This window comes from Cervus elaphus, chromosome 4 (assembly GCF_910594005.1).
Source record: "Cervus elaphus chromosome 4, mCerEla1.1, whole genome shotgun sequence".
In the NCBI taxonomy this organism is placed as follows: domain Eukaryota; kingdom Metazoa; phylum Chordata; class Mammalia; order Artiodactyla; family Cervidae; genus Cervus; species Cervus elaphus.
Window position 1 is genome coordinate 53,813,312 of NC_057818.1, and position 22,324 is coordinate 53,835,635.

The 22,324-nt window shown below is 48.2% G+C and overlaps 2 protein-coding genes across 2 annotated transcripts in view; both read right to left on the minus strand.

Annotated features, from left to right (window-relative positions):
• Positions 1–1,480: 1,480 nt before the first annotated feature.
• RSPH6A (radial spoke head 6 homolog A) lies at positions 1,481–21,952 on the minus strand. The gene is made up of 6 exons (XM_043899545.1): positions 20,985–21,952; positions 13,373–13,607; positions 7,771–8,535; positions 6,148–6,292; positions 5,277–5,394; positions 1,481–1,877 (listed from the first exon to the last, which is right to left on the minus strand). The coding sequence occupies exons 1-6, from the start codon at positions 21,629–21,631 to the stop codon at positions 1,640–1,642; spliced, it is 2,148 nt and encodes a 715-aa protein (XP_043755480.1). The 5' UTR covers positions 21,632–21,952; the 3' UTR covers positions 1,481–1,639.
• SYMPK (symplekin scaffold protein) overlaps positions 21,952–22,324 on the minus strand; it is a 33,668-nt gene continuing 33,295 nt past the window's right edge. Inside the window, exon 27 of the mRNA XM_043899544.1 lies at positions 21,952–22,196. Coding sequence (XP_043755479.1) covers positions 22,059–22,196 — 138 coding nt within the window. The 3' untranslated portion in view covers positions 21,952–22,058. The remainder of the gene's footprint in view (positions 22,197–22,324) is intronic.

Consider the following 22,324-nt stretch of genomic DNA (forward strand, 5'->3'; position numbering starts at 1 on the left):
ATATCTTAAAGTCCCTGACTGACCACAGCATCTCCAACCCTTCCTCCCCACCCTTGATGATCCTGCACATCTCATTGATCTCCAACGTCTCCATAAAACTCCAGTGACTTCATCTGACCCAATAGTGATTAATACTAACAGCAAAAAGACCCTGATGCTGGGAAAGATTGAAGATAGGAGGAGAAGGGGACGACAGAGGATGAGATGGTTGGATGGCATCACAGACTCAGTGGACATGAGTTTGAGTAAGCCCCGGGAGTTGGTGATGGACAGGGAGACCTGGCCTGCTGCAGTCCATGGAGTCGCAAAGAGTCGGACACGACTGAACGACTGAACTGAACTGAACAGCTCCACATTTTCCACCAAACTCCTATATATCTCCACAACTCCACTGTCTTCAAGAACCTCACTCACTCCTCCAACGCCCACCAAAATTTGATTGATCCCTGCAATACCCTCGGTATCCCAATAATCCACTAGTAATCCAAAATCTCTTCCTGATCCCAACAGCTCCCTAATAGTCAGTGTCCCTCCCTTCCTGTTCCCATCACAGATCTTGAATGAAACTGACAATCTTACTTCAAATCTCACTCCTCTCCTGTGTCATTTTAGGGGCAGCACTGCCATTCCTTCCAGTCACCAGGCTGCAGATTTCGGTGTTTCCCTAGACTTCTGCCATTTCCCTTCACTCCCTGATTACAATCCCCAAGTCTTTTGCATTCTGTCACCTGAATTCCTCTATTCCAGTCCATTCCTCTTTGCAGACTCGGTCAAAACTCCTCTCCTGCTTGGACTCTCCCTGTATCAGCCCTGTCTCTGCTCTCCCAGATCCATGTCTCACCCCTCTATCTACTCTCCACTTGGGATATAGAGAGGTCTTTCTAAAGCCCAAATACGATCAGGGCTGGCCCACCCCTGTTCAAATTCCATCCATGGCCTCCCTAGGGCTCTCAGGACAGAGTTCAACCCTGGGTAATCTGTTCCTGCCAACTTCTCTTTCCAGCCTTATCTGTCACCACTGACTCCTCACACCATGTCTCAAAAATGAGGTTTGAGCATCTACCCCAACACATCACACTCTCTCTTGCTCTTGGATCTTTGCACACCCTGTTCCCTCTGCTTGGAGCCTTACCACCCTGTTCTTGACCATTTATGAGCCAGAGCTCAGAAGCTCTGTTAGTCCTCTGGGCTCTCCCATCTGGGTTGTCACTCCCTGAGGAAGACGTCTGTCTCTCCCATAGAGTATCCAGCCCTGGAAGAGTAAATCTGGGGTCACTTGGTCATTGCTGTGTCCCCAGCACAGGGCTGGACTGACCAGGGGTGGCACTTCAAGAGTTGTTTGATGGCCAGATGAATGAATAAATGAACACATGGGAGAGATTATGCCAGGCAATGTCTGGGTTCACAGCAAAGTGCTTCAGTCCTGACTCTGAGGTCCTATCAACAGACATGGTGAACAAATGATTGAGTGACTCACCCAAATGCCCTGGGGAAATTTTATTTAGAGCAGCTGCCTTCCTCTTCTACCCCTGTCCTCCAGGGGCAGAAAGCAAACCTACAGTGAAAAAAAAATCAAGCTATAACTCTGTATAAGGGAAAACCTGCTAGCTACCTGCTTGAGGAAGGGGGCTAGGGGGCCTCAGTCATCCTGGTCCTCATCCTCATCTTCCTCTTCGTCTTCTTCCTCTTCTTCCGCAGCCGCCAGGGCCTTCTCCTGGGCAGCCTTCAGGGCCTGCTCCTCCTCCACTGTGGGGTCGCTCATCTCTATCGTGTCCGGGCCGCTGGGGTACTCGTGCTGAATGGGGGCTGGCAGGGACGGGTTGAAGTTCTCAGGACTGTACTTGTGGCCCCAGCCAATGTAGATGTTCTCAAATTTCCTGGAGGGGCAGAGAGATGCTGGCAAGTCCTCCCTCAAAGACCCCAGCCTGGACTTTTGTTAAAGGTGGACCCAGTGTAGGCACAGCATGCCTGCAGAGTTGTGGGCGGTAGAGTGCAATGTGCCCACCAGGTTTCCCTGTTCATTTGTTCTTTCACCGTTTACTGGGCATCTTCCTAACTGCCAGATTGCGTCCAGAGCTGCAGTGTCTAACAGCACACATAGCTGGTGAGCACTTGAAATGGGGCTGGTGAGACAGAGGAACTGAATTTCGAATTTTATTTAATTTTCAGATTTCACTTGTGGTTTCTTTGACCTGTTGATTATTCAGGACTATGCTGTTTAGTTCCTACATACTTGTGAATTTCCCAAATTTCCTTTTTTAAAGAGATTTTTTGTTGCTGTTGTGGACTAATTTTTTTTTCAAGTCTTGATTTAATTTATTACAATATTGCTGTTTTATGTTTTGTTTATTTTGTCTTCAAGGCCTGTGGGATCTTAGCTTTCTGAAGGGATCGAACCTGCACCCCCTCCATTGGAAGCTCAGAGTCTTAACCACTGTGCCACCAGGAAACTCCCTCAAATTTCCTTCTTTAACTGATTTCTAATTTTATTCCAGTGTGGTAAGAGAAGATATTTTATATGATTAATCTTTCTAAATTTATCATTTGGTCTATCCTGGGGAATGTTCCGTATGCACTTGAAAAGAATGTGTGTTTTGCTGTTGTTGGATGGTGTGGATTTTATTTAATTTTAATTAATCTAAACTATAAAACCAATACTTCATTTATTGGAAGACATCCAAGTATGTCTGGGACAACCTGGGCACATGAATCTACTTTTTCAATTGTAAATGTTGTGAAATCTGAATACAGGTCAAGTATTTCTGATGAAAATTTAGTACCTAAGGGACTTCCCTGGCAGTCCAGTGGTTAAGACTCTGCATTTCCAATGCAGTGGGGCGTGGGTTCGATCTCTGGTTGGGGAACTAAGATCCCACTGGCCTCGAGGTGTGGAAAAAAAAATTCAGCACCCGAATTGAGATCTGCAAGTGTAACCTTCACTGCAGCTTTTGAAGACTTAGTATGAAAAAATACAAAGTAGCTCATTAACAATTTTTACATTATTGATTTCATGTTGTAATAAGAATATTTAGGATATTTGGAGTTGAATACATTATTAAATGAATTTTGCCTGTCTTTTTATTTCTTGAATGTGGCTACTAGAAAATTTAAATTTTCGACATAAATATGTGGCTCATATTTTAGATACATTGGCCAGCACTGATCTAGCCGTGGGAGCCTAGCAGTGAACAAATTAGACAAGAATTAGAATTGCTGGCAGAAACCAAAGCAATATTGTAAAGCAATTATCCGTCAATTAAAAACAAATCAATGTTAAAAAAAAAGAATTAGAATTGCTGCCGTAGTGCCTACATTCTAGAGGGAGGAGACTAATAATAAACAAGGATGTGTGAAGTAATTAGCCTCCAACTAATAAAAAAAAAAAAAAACAAGGATGTAATTGGTTGGGTCCCAGCCCCACCAACTCACCTCTCCCCAGACTTTTAATGGGTGAAGCAAAGAGGAATAAGTGGGAGAAAAGGGAAGAGCCTGAGAGACAGGGAGAGAGCCAGACAGTTTGCCCTGGTGAGCAGTTTGGATTTGACCTTATTTTCACAGCCTTGCTGTTCCCTCGAGAATCCTTTTCCTCCAGATCTCTTTGTCGGAGGCTTCAAAATCACTGCTTCCTTGGAAACCCCTGACCTCTGCCAGCCCTGGTTCCTGGGGTCCAGGAACCAGCGCCTCACCCAGGAGGCTGCACTTGCTAGGAAGGCAGAGTCCTGGGCTCCAACCCAGACCTAGGGGACCAGAAACTGCGCTTTAGCCAGAGCCCCTGGTGAGTCCTATCCACTCCCAGTTTAGGAAGCTCTGGTCTAGAGTGTCCTCCTAGGGAGCTCCCTGGAGGTCCAGTGGTTCGGACACAGTGCTTTCACTGCCAGGACCTGGGTTCAGTCCCTGGTCAGGGAACTAAGATCCTGCAAGTCTCTCAGCCAAAATAAATAAATAAATCTGATTTAAATTGTTAAAAAAATAATAAAAGAAGAAGGGGAATGTCCCCTGGTTACTTCTCTTTCCCTCAAAGATTTCAGATCAAGGCTGCTTCTCCCAGGAATCCTTCCTTGATCCCTAGACATGACAGTTGTGAGCTGTCATCTGTCCCTCCACTCTCCCTAGTGGTAGTTCTCTCAGTTTGGAACTGGATATTTGACTGGGGTGGGGACGGGGGTGAGGCTCCATGTGCAGTTGGCACCTATGCCTCCTCTGCCTGCTCCTGGATTCAGATCTGCTTTTTCAACAAAGTGCTTGGGGCCCAGCATACAGCTGGCAAACAGTGACATTCCAGAGTCTTTTATAAACAGCAAAGTGGGGATAAATGGATGCCTGAATGGGTGGTGGATGCGAGGGTAGATGATGGGTGGTTGGAGTGGAGGATGGGTGGGTGAGAGGAGCTCCTAGTTTGGATCTTCTGCTTTCAGAGGAATGTTGGCAAATCAGAGTGTGGCCAGAAGGGCATTGGTAAAAGCAAGCATTTCCCTTCCACGCTTCTGGAAACGAACAAGAAACTGCCAAGAATGTGGATAAATTATGAAGATTACATGAAATCCCACCTTTCCTTGTGATTCCCAGTAGCGAACCCCGTGCAGGTTGATCATTGAGATGGAAAAGGAAAAGCTATGAAAAGTCGTCGTGCCATCTGGTGGACAGAGCTGGTAAGTGCATGCCCCGTGAGCGGAAAAGCTGCGATGTACCTGGTGAGAGGCGGAGGGACTGTCTGGAGTGTGTAGCTGAGGTGGGAGGATATGGAAATGACTTTGGCTTGCAGACCTTTTGGAAACGACCGGTGAAGGGATCCTGGTGGGGAAGATTTCTGCCCATAGAGAGAAGACCCTTCAGATTGGAAGAACTGTCCAGGAGACTTAGGGAAGGAGTTAGCTTCCCTAGAGATGAGACTCTGTCCCTCTAACGGCCACCCCAAAGGGGACGTCTGAGTCCTGTCTGGCTCCATGTCTCATAGAGCACGGAACCCTGGGCCAGGGGGGTCAGATATCCAGGTCTGAATCCTGCAGGTGCTGTGTGACCCTGACTCAATTCCTTCCCCTTTCTGAGCCTCCATTCTTTCATCCCAGAGGCTCACACCCTCTTGGTCTGGGATTTCTTGGTCTGGGATTTTAACCCTAGTGGGACTCCTGGATTCGGAGTGAAGACATCAGCCCATAGGGGCTTCCTGAAGGGAGCCGATCCGATCTTTGCCCACCCTGGTGGGTTGCCCCACCACGCCAGACTCTGATGAAGTTGTAGGAGCGCCCTCTGCTGGGGAAAACTAGGAGAAGACCTACTTGCCACTGGCGTAGGCATAGGCCCCTGGCCAGAGATTGGAGCGCACGACCGCCACGGAATACTGCGGGCTGAGGCTGCAGGACAGGCGGGCGGTCCACGGTGCCATGTGCATGATTTCTGTAGGGGAGCAGAGAGCACCAGGGAGGTCAGAGACTGGGCTGCAGCCCGCCCCTGCAATGCACAGCCCCCCAGAAGGGAAAGCGAGAGAAGGCCGGAAGGGAGCAAAGAGGGAGGACGGCGAAGGGCATGAAGGGAACTGCAGGAACCAACAGCCCTGGCTTCCGTGTTTGAACCCTGGCTCTGACCACTCTTTCTGTGTGGCCTGAGGAAGCCATCCACCTCTCTGAGCCTCAGTGATCACACCCAGGCAATGGAGACACTTATCTCACCTCCTGGGCTGGGTGGCAGTGAGCCCCGAGGGCCCCTGACTCAGGAGCCACTGTGATTCCCCTTCTAGGTTGGCCATCAGTTTGAACCAGGGCTCAGAGGACGGGGTATAGGCTCCAGACTCATGGAAATCTGTGTTCGCATCCTCACTCTGTCTGCTCACCCACTCTCAGCCTCTCCTCCTTCCTCCCTTCAGGTACCTGAGGTCCCAACCGCAAGTCCTCCAACATCCAGCTCAAGTCCTGCCTCCTCTGGGGAGGCCGCCCTAGCTCTCGCTCCCTTTTTCCAAGCCCACGTGGGACTCGAAAGACCATGTGTCACCATCTGGGCTGTTGCCATGTGCCAGACACGGCCCTCAAGATGGACATGCTCCTATAACCCCATGGGCTGCCCATTTTAGAGATGAGAGTGTGACAGAGGCTCAGTGAGCCGCTTCCCCTCCCTTTCTCCCAGCCTCCACCGGCCTGTGTGTGGGGCTCTTACCTGCGTCTTCTGAGAGCGGGGTCAGCAGCGGGGGCCCGACCTCCTGCTCCACTTCCTCTATGCCTTCATCTGCCTTCTCTTCCTCCTCCCCCAACTCCTCCTCCTCTTCTGTCTTCTGCAAAGGGTTCACCCAAGTGCAGCGGCCCTGCCAGTGGGGAGGAGGTCAGCTGGTAGCCTCAGGGAGCAGGCCGGGCTCTGTTCCCTGGGAGGCGGTGAAGGGCCAGGCAGGACGCTGGGGACCAGTCCTATCCCCAGGGACCCAGGTGTGGGTAAAGGTCAGGGTGAGTTGCACAGGCAGGAGGGCGGGGGATAATGGGCCGAGAGAGCTGCTGCGATGAGGCGGGACCCCTCCTCTCTCAGCCTCTGTGGGCTCCGTTTAGCCAGCCATCCATCCATTCACTTATTGCATATTTAAGGAGCACCTACTATATACACGCAGTGCTCCTGGTGCTGGAGTTACGTCCTCGAGAAAAAGAGACCCCACATCTCTGCGCTTGTGGAGTTGACATTCAACAGCCCATATGATGCTCTGTTTGCTCATCTGTGAAATGGGGGTGTCATGGGTGCCTCTCTCATTGGATTATTGTTGGGTTGAAGGAAGTACTGAAGACTCAGTAAACGTTTGTTGAATGAATAAGTGAATCTAAATGCAGAGCATATAGCAGACCTCAGTTTCAGCAACTGAATGGGAATGGCCATGATAGCAATCTCAAAAGCGGTTATGTGGAGTCCATAATCAATGTTTATCAAATAAATGAATGAATAAAAAAGTTCCTAGCACACAACAGGTGCTTCCTTGAATGGATAAATAACTGTATGTAAAATTCAGACAAACTAGGCATTCAGTAAATGCAGGTCCACCACCTCTTATCCACACTTTCAAAATACGAAAAGCTTTGAAAAGCAAAAGTTTTTTCATGAGTCATTTGGCTGCAATCCTGACCTGACTGATGAGAGGCTGTTCAATGTTGCTGCAGAAATAGTGACACCTTTAAAGATGGGCTGCAAAATAAACAAAAGAAAAAAAAAGAAAAAAAAAAAGATGGGCTGCAGCCCCAGCGCCTCCTTGACGTGTCATGTAATACATGGTATGTGCACTGTGTCATCTTTTTATTTTTGTGTATTTTTTAAGTACTCTCATTTTTATAAGTACTTTTTGCTTTTTTTTGCCATGCCACTCGTCAGATCTTAGTTCCCTGACAAAAGATCAAACCCCCGCCCCTAGAAGCCTGGAGTCAGCAAGAATACTGGAATGGGTTGCCATCTCCTCCTCCAGAGGAACTTCCCAACCCAGCTCTTCTGCATTGTAGGCAGATTCTTTACCACTGAGTGACCGGGGAAAGCCCCTCCTAACCACTGGACCACCAGGGAGTTCCAATGTCACCATTTTCAAATCTGAAAACTTCGGGATTCCAAGAGGCGTCTGGTCCCAAAGGTTTCTGACTGGGGACTGTCAACTGATATCTGTTGAATGAATGAATGGATGCACGCGTGGAGGACTACTACCGAGCACAGATGCCTCGCTGCCAGCAGGTGCTCGGTATAGCTAGTTCCGGAGCCACACCTGGTTCTACACCCCCCACCCCCGACCCCGGGCCTGGGCGGCTGGAGTCCCACCCTCACCTGCGGCAGGATGTGCTGCGTGTGGTGCACCCAGTTGGCCATGGAATCCACCAGCTCGAGGACTGGGATGCCCTCAAAATCGGGGTTCTCCTCGTAGGAGTCGCGCCCGGCTCCGCCCTCCTCCTCTTCGTCGCCCTCCTCCTCACCAAACTGGTAGAAGCCGAGGGGACTGATGTGCGTGGCGGCGGAGATGCGGGCGATCTGGGCCCGCAGGTAGTTGGCCTCGTTGCCAGGGAAGGGCGGGTAGCTGATGACCGGCGCGTCCAGGTAACCCGTGAAGAACTTCCTGATCTTGCGGGCCTGCACGATCTGGATCGGCGTGACGTGGGGCAGCCGCATCCACGGCCGGCCCGGCTCGTTGCAAACGAAATACAGGTACCTGTTGGTGCCGATTCGGCTCTCTTCCTTGGGGATGATGGGCGGCGGCTTCCATGTGGGCTTGGGGATGACGTCCATGACCTTGTCTTCGTCCTCGTCACCCTCCTCCTCGTCGTGCGCCTCCATCACCTCGCCGCCCTCTGTCATCTCCTCCAGCTCTTCCTCCTCCGCCTCCTCTTCGCCCTCCCGGAATTCCACCTCGGCCACCAGGTAGCTGCGACTGAGCCCCAGGATCTTGCCCCAGAAGCGGCAGGTGTGGATGGGCTGCTGCTCCACCAGCTGCTTCAGGGCCATGAAGATGCGGAAACTCTCATCGGAGCTCAGGCCCACACCGGCCTGCTCGAAGTAGAAGGCCTTCTCCATGATGTTGGGCACCGCGGTCTCAGCCTGCAGGGGGGTGGGGTAGGGGGCGGAAGGCAGAGGGAACCAGGTTGAAGCCCTGCTCCCTATGCTGATTCTCCTAGAGTCCAGAGACTTAAACTACTCGGTAACCCAGTTGCTCACGCAACCATTTCTGGCCACTGATGTACGGTTGTGTGTGCCAAGGGATGATGATGCTTAAATAGTACCTGTGTGAGGACTCAGTTGCTCGGTTGTGTCTGACTCTTTTGCAACCCCCACGGACTATAGTCCACCAGGCTCCTCTGTCCATGGGATTCTCCAGGCAAGAATACTGGAGTGGGGTTGACATTTCCTCCTCCAGGTGATCTTTCCAAGCCAGGGATCCAACCTGCATTTCCTGCATTGGCAGGCAGATTCTTTACCACTGAGCCACCTGGGAAGCCCTTAAATTGTATAGTTGATGTCAAAGATTTGGGGACAAACATACTGTGTTTTTTCTTAAAGGTGTATAATGCATTTACATTTTCTTCAAAGCTCCATTTGTGAACTCAGTGTTATTAATAAAAGGAACAAGTACTGCATCTTCTTTCTATGAACTGGTTCCTTATTCACAAATATTAGAAGTCCCTCTCCACAGGGGGATTATACATTCCCACCCCCACCCCTGCGCATTCAGGATTGGTCATGTCACTTGCTCTGACCACTTGAAATGGGAGTGAAAGGGACACGGGTCACACCCAGGCAGGAGCTGTAAGAACCCATGTGGCGTTTGCTGGCCTTGATTTTCCTGCTCTGCAACTGTGGGGGCCTGAGTCACAGTGGCATTTCCATCACCGTTCATCTCAAGTAGCTGATGAGCCGAACCTCCTAGTCCAACCTGGATGGGTAGGTAGTGTGAGCGAGAAATAAACTGTGTGATGATAAGCCGCTGGGCTTGTTGCACTGTTTGTTATCTCAGCTCGACAGGGCACACCCTGACTAATACTCTATAGGAGGAACACCATGATTTTGAAAGTGATTCTGGCAGTTTCCCGCAATCTGAAAGACAGGACAAAAGCTTCTTTGCCTAACTGACATTTACACCAGCAACTCAGTGGGACAGTCAAAACTGAATCCCCAGACTCAGTGTGCTGCCGGCAGGGAAGCTAAGTGAATGAGCAAAGGAAACTCTCTTTGGAGTGTATGCCTGGCCCGTGAGCCTGTGGCCATCACCCTCTTTCTGGGAATGTCTTCCATCCACTTGGCAATGGAGTGGCCTCACCAACCATGACCCAATTATGTCACCCTGCCGTCTGGTCACTGTTGACTGGAGCAAGTGAGGACCAAATGGCAGCTCAGGCTCTCCTTCCCTCCCTCTGCAATTTGTAACTGGGTGGAGAGAAAGTACAGCTGTCGTCCCCCTGCTTAGAAATTACTTCTGTGGGTTGGCTGGGTTTGAACCCAGGTTGGTCTGGCTCCAGAGGCCATATTCTTAGCCTCTACTCTTTAACTCCTCTATTAACTGTGGAAGCTTCCTCTTTCTTTCTCCCAGTTTCCAGGAAGATCGCATCTATGATCTGGGGGAAAAGATTTCCTACTGGCAATTGGATGGAATTTAAAAAATTAGGAGCACAGGGGAATCTCTGAAAGCCAGCTTGGCCTGGGGTCCAGCTACAGTCCTGCCCTTGGGTTCGCTGGGTTCAGTCCACTGAATCAGCACCATCCTCAGCCCCCTTCTCCATTGCTTGCTTTCTCCAGGCGGGAGAAGTGGAGAAGCTCCACAGTCACTTTCCCAGCCTCCTTTGCAGCCAGGGATGGCCATGTGACCCAATCTGGCCAATAAGATGCAAGCAGAGATTTTCTGAGGGGCTCCTGATTGACTGATTGATTGACTGGACCATGCTCCCCAGCTTGTGGGATATTAGTTTCCCAACCAGAGACTGAACCAGCACCCTTAGCAGTGAAAGGGTCAAGTCCTAACCAATAGACTGCTGGGGAATTCCCTTGCTCCCTGGATTTAAAAAAAAAGGGAGTCAGTGTGTGGGAGGGAATTTCTTGGTGGTCCAGTGGTTAGGACTCAGCCCTTTCACTGTTGTGGCCTGGGTTCAGTGCCTGGCCAGGGAACGAATATCCCACAAGCCGCATAGCTCAACCAAAAAAAAGGTGGGGGGGGGGACATACTGAGAAGAGCTCCCCACTCCCCTTTCGGGGCACTGGTGTGGAAATATGATGTCTGAGGCTGTAGTAGTCATTGTTTGAACATAAAGTGATAATCAAGGTACCAAGCGTCAACATGATGATAGCAGAACAGAAGGGAGGGGGAGCTGGGACTCTCCATGATCTCTAGAAATGCTGCCCCAACTGTACCCACTCTCAGCACAGTGAAGTAATGAAATGTTTTGCTCGACTGCTTGGGCCAAGTCCCTGCAGCCCAAAGTGACCCTTACTGACTGCCTTGGTCAGAGATAGGGTTTATACCCAGGCTCCTGTGATCCTGAAAACTGCTTTCTTGGTTTGGATGGAGTAAGGGCAAGGGATGAGGGAGAGAGAGGGGAGAAGATAGCCCTCAGGATCCCTTTGCTGAGGAGCCACCTTGCCAACTCTAGACTGCTTGCACCTGACTGTTAGGTGTGAGAAAAACTATCTTGCCTAAGCCACTTGTCTTCATTTCTGTGACATCTATTTCCTGTCTTAAAGTGATCTCTGTTGACAAACAAGTACAAGAATAATACTAAAGTTTCTTTAAAACTATAAACGTAAGACTAGTGAGGAACTTTTCAAAACAGAGGTGCAGTGATGGGGAGCCTTATGCCAACTGTACAGCCAAATCTGCTATGCAGCGATTGTACACAACAAGCAGGAGAGTCCCAGGACAGAAAACCATCTACAGAGCAAGGCACAAAGCAGGGACTCCAGAAACAGACTGGAGTCCATACAGGTGTAAATGAATGGCAGGGGTGGCATTTTCAAAGCAGGGGAAAGGATAGTTATTCCATAAATGCTGTTGGGGATCATAAAAGAAACAGAAATTCTTTCCATTTGAAAGAAATAGAAAATGAGAGGAATGAGAGCCCCTCACACAGAAAAATAAATACAAAATGCTGAATAACAAATTCGATTTTCTTCCTAGAACCAGGCACAGGCCACAGATACCCGCAATAATTTTGCCCTTTTACAAACCTCATATTAAAAACTCCAGCTCCAAAAGCAAACATCAAAAAAACAGCGACCAAAAAAACCCCGCCTCCAAGTTCTAAGGGGTGGGGCCTCTAGTGACTTGGCTTCGAAGAGGGCGGAGCCTCCCTCAGGATTATATTTCAGGGGGCGGGGCCGGGGTGGAGCCTCCAAAGGCACAGCGTTCTAAGAAGGCGGGGCCATCAGGGACTGGCGATAGATGTGGGTGCGACCTGGAGGAGTCGGGAAGAGTGCAGGTCTAAGGCGGTGCGGCCTCCTTAGAGACTTCGAGACTGCTGATCTAAAATTTAAAACCGTATTTTCACGTAAAACTGTTCGTGTCTAAGACTTGTCTAAGTCTGAATTCTTTTTTTTTTAAGTTCTACCACGTTATTGCTACCAACCCGTCTCCCTCCACCCTCATGCGCACATGCTCAGTCATGTAACCCCATGGACTGCAGCCCGCCAGGCGCCTCTGTCCATGGACTTTTCCAGGCAAGAATACTGGAGTGGGTTGCCATTTCCTTCTCCATAAGTCTGAATTCTTATCTGTCTAATCTGTCTAAGCAGATTCCCACCTGCGCTCTGCTCACCCAAGGGCTCATTCCTTGGTCAGAGTGTCGTTCCCGGTTCTCTCAGCATCTCACCCCATTGTGGCCAGAATCCTAGAATTTCAGAAGCATGAGACATGAGCACAGACCAACGGCATCTGCAGAGATGACCGAGATGATAGCCCAGGCTTTGGAGGACACAGCCCTGCCTTCTTCGTCCTGTCTTTTCTAGTTTTGAGCCCTCTAAGTCCTTCCTCCATGAATAGGAATAATAAATGGCACTTGCCTTAAGGTTGCTTCAGGGATGAAATGAGCCTACACTCCTAAACCTAGGAGATGTCAGAATTATCGTAAACAGAGAGTTCTCAACAAATGTTTCTTTATCTTTCTTTCTTTTTGGCTGCACCACAGGGCTTGTGGGATCTTAGTTCTCTGACCAGGGAAGGAACTTGTGCCCCCTGCATTGGAAGAGTGGGGTCTTAACCACTGGACCACAAGGGAAGTTCCCCCAAAATGTTTCTTAAACGAGCGAAAGAACATTTCAGCCAAATTTTAAGCCATCATCCAATGCTGTATCCAATGCAGGAAATACCATCCAACGCAGGAGACGCAGGTTCAATCCAAGGGTTGGGAAGATCCCCTGGAGAAGGAAATGGCAACCCACTCCAGTACTCTTGCTGGGAAAATACCATGGACAGAGGGGCCCGGCGGGCTACAGTCCATAGGATCACAAAGAGTCAGAAATGACTGAGCACTGAACACAATGCTGGAAAGAAAATCATGGAATTAAATATTCCGAGGATAGTAGAATGTTCATGAGTCGTGGGTGGAGGACTTGCTAGCAGGTCTCAATTTGCAAAAAGGAAAGTGAGTCCAGGGGATAGAAGGCACATTGAGTGTTGAAAAACTCCAGAAGGTAGCGGGTTTCATAGAAAATATACACGAAGCAGTAATTTTGCAGAAAGGAGGAAAGGATGGCAGAAGAAACCAGCCTCTGCCTCCATGTGGTGCTGGAGTCAGGTTTCTACAACTTTTCCTCTGCTTCAAACCCTCTGGTGATGCCCCAGTGGCCTCAGGAGAAAGCCCAAACCCCTTAGCCTGGCGTTCAAGGCCCTCTGTGACCGGTCCCACCACTACCGCTCTTTCTGCCGCTCGCCCCTCCCCAGCGGCTCACTCACCACCTCCTCCTCCATCTCCTGCTCGCCCTCGCCGCCGCCGCTCCGGCTGAACAGCGCCCTCTGCCTCTCGGCCATCTCGTAGGTGGGCTGCATCTCCGGGTCGTCCCGAAGCGTGTCCAGCTTGGGGTGGAACCATTCCCACTGAGTGGTGCGGTTCAGCGACTCCAGGAGAAACAAGGGGTCCTCCGGCCTCTCGTTCAGGATTTTGGTCAGCAGGTTCACCAGGTGCTCATACCTGCCTCAGGGAGAGGGGAGCAGGAGGTGGGGACATTGATCACTCAGCTTGCTGAGCTCGCTGCTGTGTATCTGGCCCTGTCCCTGGTGCTGGGGACACCGTAGATAAGAGAAAAGGCCCCTGCCCTGATGGACCTGACAGTCTGGTGATAGAGACAGATAGTAACCAAATGGGCAAAATATACAAACTATACAAAAGTGTGCAGTTATAGGGAGATAAACAAAGCAGGGAATGGGGATTGGAAATGCCAGGGATAGGAGATGGTTTGAGATAGGAGGAGTGTTAAATAGGGAGGCCAGGGAGAGCCTCACCGAGGTGACTTTTAAGCTGAGATCTGAATGATCTTATTCAGTGAGGGGGTGTACTGTGCAAATATTAGAAGGAAGAGTGTTTCAGTTGGAGGCAACAGCATACACATAGGTCCTGAGACATTTCATGAGTCTAACATAATCCTGATACCAGAACTCAGGGAAAGTAGGAGAAAGGGAAAGTCCATGCCAATCTCATTTAGAACTATATATGCTGAAATCCTAAGCAAATTATTAGCAAGTGGTACCTAGCATTCTTAAAAGGATGTTGTTGTTGCTCTTTAGTTGCTCAGTCCTGTCCAAATCTTTGCAACGCTACGGAAAGACTGTCGGGCTGGAGAAGGAAATGGCAACCCACTCCAGTATTCTTGCCTGGAAAAGTCCATGGACAGAGGAGCCTGGCGGGCTGCAGCCCATGGGGTTACATGACTGAGCATGTGTGCATGAGGGTGGAGGGAGACGGGTTGGTAGCAATAAAGTGGTAGAACTAAAAAAAAAAAAAAAGACTGTAGGGCACCAGGTGCCTCTGTGCATGGGATTTCCTAGTCAAGAATACTGTGGGATTATTCAAATAGTTCCAGAAGTCCTAGCTACAGCAATCAGAGAAGAAAAGTAAATAAAAACAATCCGCATTAGAAAAGAAGTAAAGCTCTCCCTGTTTGCAGATGACATGATACTGTACATAGAAAACCCTAAAGATAGTATCAGAAAATTACTAGAGCTAATCAGGGACTTCCCTGGTAGTTCAGTGGGTAAGACTCCATGCTCTCAATGCAAGGGGCCCCGGGTTCGATTCCTGGTCAGGGAACTAGATCCCACATGCTAAGACCTGGCCTAGCCTAAACAAATTAAAAGAAAAGAAAAGAAAATTACTAGAGCTAATCAGTGAATTTAGCAAAGTTGCAGGATACTAAATCAATACACAGAAATCACTTGCATTCCTATTTACTAACAATGAAAAATCAGAAAGAGAAATTAAGGAATCAATCACATTCACCATTGCAACAAAAAGAATTACATATCTAGGAATAAATTTGCCTAAGGAGACAAAAGAACTGTACACAGAAAATTATAAGACACTTCGGGCTTCCCTGGTGGCTCAGAGGTTAAAGCGTCTGCCTGCAATGCGGGAGACCTGGGTTCAATCCCTGGTTTGGGAAGATCCCTTGAAGAAGGAAATGGCAACCCACTCCAGTATTCTTGCCTGGAAAATCCCACGGACAGAGGAGCCTGGTGGGCTATAGTCCATGGGGTCTCAAAGAGTCGGACATGACTGAACGACTTCACTTCACTTCAATAAAGAAAGGCAATGCCAAAGACTGCTCAAACTACCGCACAACTGCACTCTTCTCACATGCTAGTAAAGTAATGCTCAAAGTTCTCCAAGCCAGGCTTCAACAATATGTGAACCGTGAACTTTCAGATGTTCAAGCTGGTTTTAGAAAAGGCAGAGGAACCAGAGATCAAATTGCCAACATCTGTTGGATCATTGAAAAAACAAGAGAGTTCCAGAAAAACATCTATTTTTGCTTTATTGACTATGCCAAAGCCTTTGATTGTATGGATCATCACAAACTGTGGAAAATTCTTCAAGAGATGGGAATACCAGACCACCTGACCTGCCTCTTGAGAAATCTGTATGCAGGTCAGGAAGCAACAGTTAGAACTGGACATGGAACAACAGACTGGTTCCAAATAGGGAAAGGAGTACATCAAGGCTGTATATTGTCACCCTGCTTATTTAACTTACATGAAGAGTACATCATGAGAAATGCTGGGCTGGATGAAACACAAGCTGGAATCAAGATTGCTGGGAGAAATATCAATAACCTCAGATATGCAGATGATACCACCCTTATGGCAGAAAGCAAAGAAGAACTAAAAAGCCTCTTGATGAAAGTGAAAGAGAAAAATAAAAAAATATTAAAAAAAAAAGTGAAAGAGGAGGGTGAAAAAGTTCGCTTAAAACTCAACATTCAGAAAACTAAGATCATGGCATCTGGTCCCATCACTTCATGGGAAGTAGATGGAGAAACAGTGGAAACAGTGACAGACTTTATTTTTTTGGGCTCCAAACTCACTGCAGATGGTGACTGCAGCCATGAAATTAAAAGACACTTACTCCTTGGAAGAAAAGTTATGGCCAACCTAGACAGCATATTAAAAAGCAGAGACATTATTTTGCCAACAAAAGTCGGTCTAGTCAAGGCTATGGTTTTTCCAGTAGTCACGTATGGATATGAGAGTTGGACTATAAAGAAAGCTGAGCGCTGAAGAATTGATGCTTTTGAACTGTGGTGTTGGAGAAGACTCTTGAGAATCCCTTGGACTGCAAGGAGATCCAACCAGTTCATCCTAAAGGAAATCAGTCCTGAATATTAATTGGAAGCACTTATGTTGAAGCTGAAACTCCAATACTTTGGCCACCTGATGCAAAGAACTGACTCATTGGAAAAGACCCTGTTGCTGGGAAAGATTGAAGGTGGGAGGAGAAGGGGAAAACAGAGGATGAGGTGGTTGGATGGCATCACCGATGCAATGGACATGAGTTTGAGTAAACTCTGGGAGTTGGTGATGGACAGGGAGGCCTGGTATGCTGCAGCCCATGGGGTCACAAAGAGTCGGACATGACTGAGCAACTGAATTAAACTGAACTGAATGAAAGAAATCAAAGATATCATAAACAGAGGGACAGATATTCCATGTTCCTGGGTAGGAAGAATCAATATTGTGAAAGTGACTGTACTTCCAAATGCAATCTATAGAGTCATTGCAATCCCTATCAAATTACCAAAGGCATTTTTCATAGAACTAGAACAAAAAATTTCACAATTCATATGGAAACACAAAAGACCCTGAATAGCCAAAGCAGTCCTGAGAAAGAATGGAGCTGGAGGAATGAACCTTCCTGACTTCCGATTATACTACAAAGCTACAGTCGTCAAGAGAGTATGGTACTGGCACAAACACAGAAACATAGACCAATCAAATAAGACAGAAAGCCCAGAAATAAACCCATGCACCTACGGGTAACTTATTTTTGACAAAGGAGGCAAGAATATATAATGGGGCAAAGACAGCCTCTTCAATAAATGGTGCTGGGAAAACTGGACCGCTACATGTAAAAGAATGAAATGAGAACACTTCCTAACACCATACACAAAGATAAACTCAAAATGGATTAAAGACCTAAATTTAAGACCAGAAACTATAAAACTCTTAGAGGAAAACATAGGCAGAACACTTGAAGACATAAATCAAAGCAAGATCCTCTAGGACCCACCTCCTAGAGTAATGGAAATAAAAACAAAAGTAAACAAATGGGACCTGATTAAACTTAAAAAAATTTTTCACAGCAAAGGAAACTATAAGCAAGGTGAAAAGACAGCTCTCAGAATGGGAGAAAATAATAGCAAATGAAACAACTGACAAAGGATTAATTTCTAAAATATACAAGCAGTTCATACATTTCAATGCCAGAAAAACAAACAACACAATCAAAAAGTGGGGGAAAGACTTAAACAGACATTTCTCCAAAGAAGACATAGAGATGGCTAACAAACACATGAAAATATGCTCAACATTGCTCATTATTAGAGAAATGCAAATCAAAACTACAATGAGATATCATCTCATACTGGTCAGAATGGCCATCGTCAAAAAGTCTACAAACAATAAATGCTGGAGCAGATGTGGAGAAAAGGGAACGCTCTTGCACTGTTGATGTGAATGTAAATTGATACAGCCACTAAGACGATATGGAGATTCCTTAAAAAAACTAGGAATAAAACCCCATAAGACCCAGCAATCCCACTCCTATGCATATACCCTTTTAGGAAACTAAAATTGAAAAAGACACATGTATCCCATTGTTCATTGTTGCACTATTTACAATAGCTAGAACATGGAAGCAATCTAGATTTCTATCAATAGATGAATGGATAAAGAAATTGTGTTACATATACATAATGGAATATTACTCAGCCATTAAAAAGGAATGCATTCGAGTCAGTTCTGATGAGGTGGATGAACCTAGAATCTATTATATAGAGTGAAGTGAGTCAGAAAGAGAATGATAAATATCATATTCTAATGCATATATACAGAATCTAGAAAAATGGTACTGAAAAATTTATTTATAGGACAGCAATGGAGAAACAGACACAGAGAATAGGAGAATAGGCTTATGGACATGGGGGGAGAGGAGGAGAGGGGAGGGTGAGATGTATGGAAAAAGTAACATGGAAAATTACATTACCACATGTAAAATAGATAGCCAACAGGAATTTGCTGTATGGCTCAGAAAACTCAAACAGGTGCTCTGTATCAAACTAAAGGGGTGGGATGGGGCGGGAGACGGGAGGGAGGTTCAAAAGGGAGGGGATATATGTACACCTATGGCTGATTCATCTTGAGGTTTGACAGAAAACAACAAAATTCTGTAAAGCAATTATCTTTCAATAAAAAAAAAAAAAAAGAATACTGTGGATTGCCATTTCCTTCTCCAGGGGATCTTCCCAACCCAGGGATGCAACCTGCATCTCCTACATTGGCAGGCAGATTCTTTACTATTGAGCCATGGAAGCCCCTAAAAGGTGACACACCATGCTTAAATTGGGCTAACAAGAATGCTAGGCTGGACTGATATTAGAAAAATAAGGAAAAAAAATTCATTCATCACATTAACATGTTAAAAGAGATTGTGTGAGATCACCTCAATAGGTGCAGAGAAACTAACATTCAATATCCACTCATGATATTTAAAAACCTAGGATACTAGGAATAGAATATAACATTTATAATCTCATAAAGAGGAGACATGTGTAAGCTGCAGCACACACCAAATGTAATGGTGAAAGACTGAATAATTCCCCCATGAGATTGGAAAGAAGCCTTCTTTCACCACTTCTATAAAATGCATTGGAGAGCCCAGCTAATGAAATATGACATGAAAAAGAAAATGTAAAATTTTAGAAAGGAAAAAGCAAAACTACCATGGTTTGCAGATGACATGATTGAGAATGGAGTGTAAAGACCTTGAGCTGAGGGTGTGCCTGGCATGTTGGAGAAATATTGAGGTCACTGTGGCTGGAACAGAGCGAGGATGAGGGGTTGAGGCAGGAAAGGAGACTGGAGTATTAACAGTATCAGTATGACTTCCATTCAGCTGGATCAGGTACTATGCTGGGCACTTGAGAGCAACTTTGAATTCTCACCACATACACTTGAGAAAAAATTGTGATCCTCACTCCCCGGATGAAGAAACTGAAGCTTAGAAAATGTTAGGTCATAGTAGCACAGTCAGGATTGAAAACCAAGTTGGCCTAATTTCTGAGCCACCTGGTGGCTCAGACAGTAAAGAGTCTGTCTGCAATGTGGGAGACCCGAGTTCAATCCCTGGGTTGGGAAGATCCCCTGAAGAAGGAAATGGCAACCCACTCCAGTATTCTTGCCTGGAAAATCCCATGGACAGAGGAGCCTGGGGGGCTACAGTCTGTAGAGTCACAAAGAGTCAGACATGACTGAGCAACTCCACTTTTACTTTCACTTGTACTAATTTCAAATCATGTTTGTCTAAGCCTCTTCAGTGTGTAGCCGTTTGGCAGCAGTGCTGGGTGTGGTTGAGAGCCATCATTGACGTGGGAAGGGTACGAAGGAGAGAGAGCTTTTCAATAGGGGACTTGAGGGAGCTCACTGGTAGCCTACTGGTTAGAATTCAGGCTTTCGTTGCTATGACCCAGGCTCAATTCCCAGTCAGGGAACTGATATTCTGCAAGCCATGTGGCATGACCAAAGAAAATAAAAAAGAAAGAGAAAAGACCCATTAAGGGACCTTGAAACTTCCAAGGGCTGGGTGCTATTGGGGAAGAGCTGTGGGTTATTTATTTATTTATTTTGAGGTTAATTTTGACTAGATTCTAGGATCTGAGGTAGGAGCTGACTAGAGACGACATTTGGAGAGGGAGAAGGGGTTGAATTACATAGGACCTTGAAGGCTGTTACAAGAAGCATGAACCTTCTTCTGAAGGCCCTGACTGGTGAGCCATGGCAGGCTCTGAGCATGGGAGGAATGGGGGTCAGCTTTGTGCTTGAGCAAGACCTGCTATTTCTCCCAACTCTTTTCTCATTCTCCTGCTTCCTCCCTTGTTTCCAGTTATACCAGCCTACTTGCTGTTCCTCAAACATAGCAAGCTCCCAAGCCTTTAAGCTCACTGTGTCCTATGTCTGGACAATTTTCCCTCCAGTTTACCCACAAGGTGCTCTCTCTCACCTCTTCCAGGTTCCTGATCAAATGTAACTTCCTCAGAGAGGCCTTCCCTGACCTCGTACTATTTAACATCCACTCCCATCCCCCTTACTCTGCCCTATTGCTCACCTTAGCTGTTATCATCTTACGTTTATTGTCCATTCTCCCACTAGAGTGTCAGCTTCATGAGGATGTGACGGGGGGGCTATGACTGCATATACATGGCCTTGGCAAATCCCTTTCTCAGGCAGGAAATGTTAGTGGATAATAGGGCCTCAGGAGCCAAATCACTTGTGCTGAAATCCTGGATCTACCATACCTAAGCTGTGTTATTTTGGACATGGGACCTAATTTCTCTGTGTCTCAGTTTCCCTCCCTGTGGCTCAGATGGTAAAGAATCCGCCTGAAATGCGGGAGACCTGAGTTCAATCCCTGGGTTGGGAAGATCCCCTGGAGAAGGGAATGGCTAGCAACGCCAATATTCTTGCCTACAGAATTCCATAGACAGAGGAGCCTGGCAGGCTACAATCCATGGGGTCGCAAAGTCTCCGACTGGACTGAGTGACTTTCACTTTTCTTTCAAAATTGGAACAGATGTGCTAAGCTCAGCCATGAGAACCAGCTGTTAACCTGTGAAGTGTTGGCACAGTCTGGTAAGTAAATGCTAACTAATGTGGTTATTTATTCCCTGACTCCCAGTCTGAGTTCCATGTCGCTGGTTCTCAGTGAAGAGCAATCTCGGCTAGACGAGGGGGTGGGGCTTGGCTGAGGTGTCTCCCTGCCTGGTCCCTCCCTCGCCCCACTCCCGGGGCCCTCTCTCACAGGCTGAGGTCGCTATTGATGCTGGTCTGCAGCAGGTAGGCCTTGGCATTCTGCACAGCCAGCTCACGAGGTTCTGGCTCAGGCAACTCCATATTGAAGGACATGAAGCCCAGCTCAGAGGGCGAGAACTGGAGAGTGGGGTCATCCGTCATGTAGGGCCCATGCTCTGTGCCCTGGCTGAAAGGCAGGTCTTCTCTCTGGTACATGGTGAACTGGCCCAGGAGGTCTGCCGGGGGCCCCTGGTAGGCAGACTCCAGTTGCTGAAATAGGTTGCCTTCACCCTGCTGTAGCTGCTGCAGCATTAGGCTGGCGTTTTGGCTGGCCTGGAGCCTGCCCTCGTTCAGGTAAGCTTGGGGCTGCACCTCTGCGGGAAAGCCCGGGTTCACATTAGGGTCCTCGGCTTGGAAAACCAGGTTCTCGTTTGGGGTCAGGCTGGCGCTCTGTGGCCAGCCGCGGAGATTGCTCTGGTTCGACAGCGCCTCCCGACTGCCGCGCAGGATCTGGGGGTCAAGTGGTATCTGCTGCAGCTCCTCGTGGACCAGGGGCGCGACCGAGGGCCTGGTGCGCCGCCGCTCGGAGACCTGCGAGCTCCTACGGCTGGAGGTCGGCTGAGAAGGGGGCTCGGGGTCAGGTGGAGGGTCCCCCATAGTTCAAAGGGATCGCAGACTTCCAGGAAGAAGGCTTGCAGATAGGCAGGCCAGACCAGTCGCCCGTGTTGCGTGCACTCAGCAGCCGCTGGGCTAGCGGCACAGGTTGCTAGGGATGGAGCGGGCGGGCCGTTACCAGGACAGGGCGCGCGGGGATGCGCCGCCAAGAAGCTGCTTTCCGCGCAGGCGCAGTCCCGTGCCAGAGGGTCTTGCAGTCTTCCCCAGCGGGTTGGGGGACCTCCTGCGCCCACCAGCTTCTGCACAATCCCACAGCTGACACGGAGGCAGGCACCAGAGACGACACCATACCCCAGACCGGCGATCTTTTTTTCTTTTTTAATTTTTAAAGGCAAAGCACCGTCGGCCAAGCCCCTCCCCGGCCTCCCTGAGTTCCCACTCCCACTCCCCTGCCCCCCAACAAGCTCCGTCAGCTGTTCCCCTTGGTCTCCGGTTCGCCTGCTTCCTCAGCCGCGGGGCTGGGAGTCTGCACTGTGTCTTCTCCAGCCGCTGTGAGGGGCTGGGGGCTCCGCTCCTCCTTTGAAAGCAATCCACCTGCTGCAGTTTCCTGGTGACAGAAGGGGGGGGGGCAGGTCAAAAACAGCGTGGTCGCACCTCCAGTACTTCTTCAGGCCCTACCCTTCCCGCCCCCTCCCTGCCTTGGACATTGGGCACACACACTTAACCCCGGGCCCT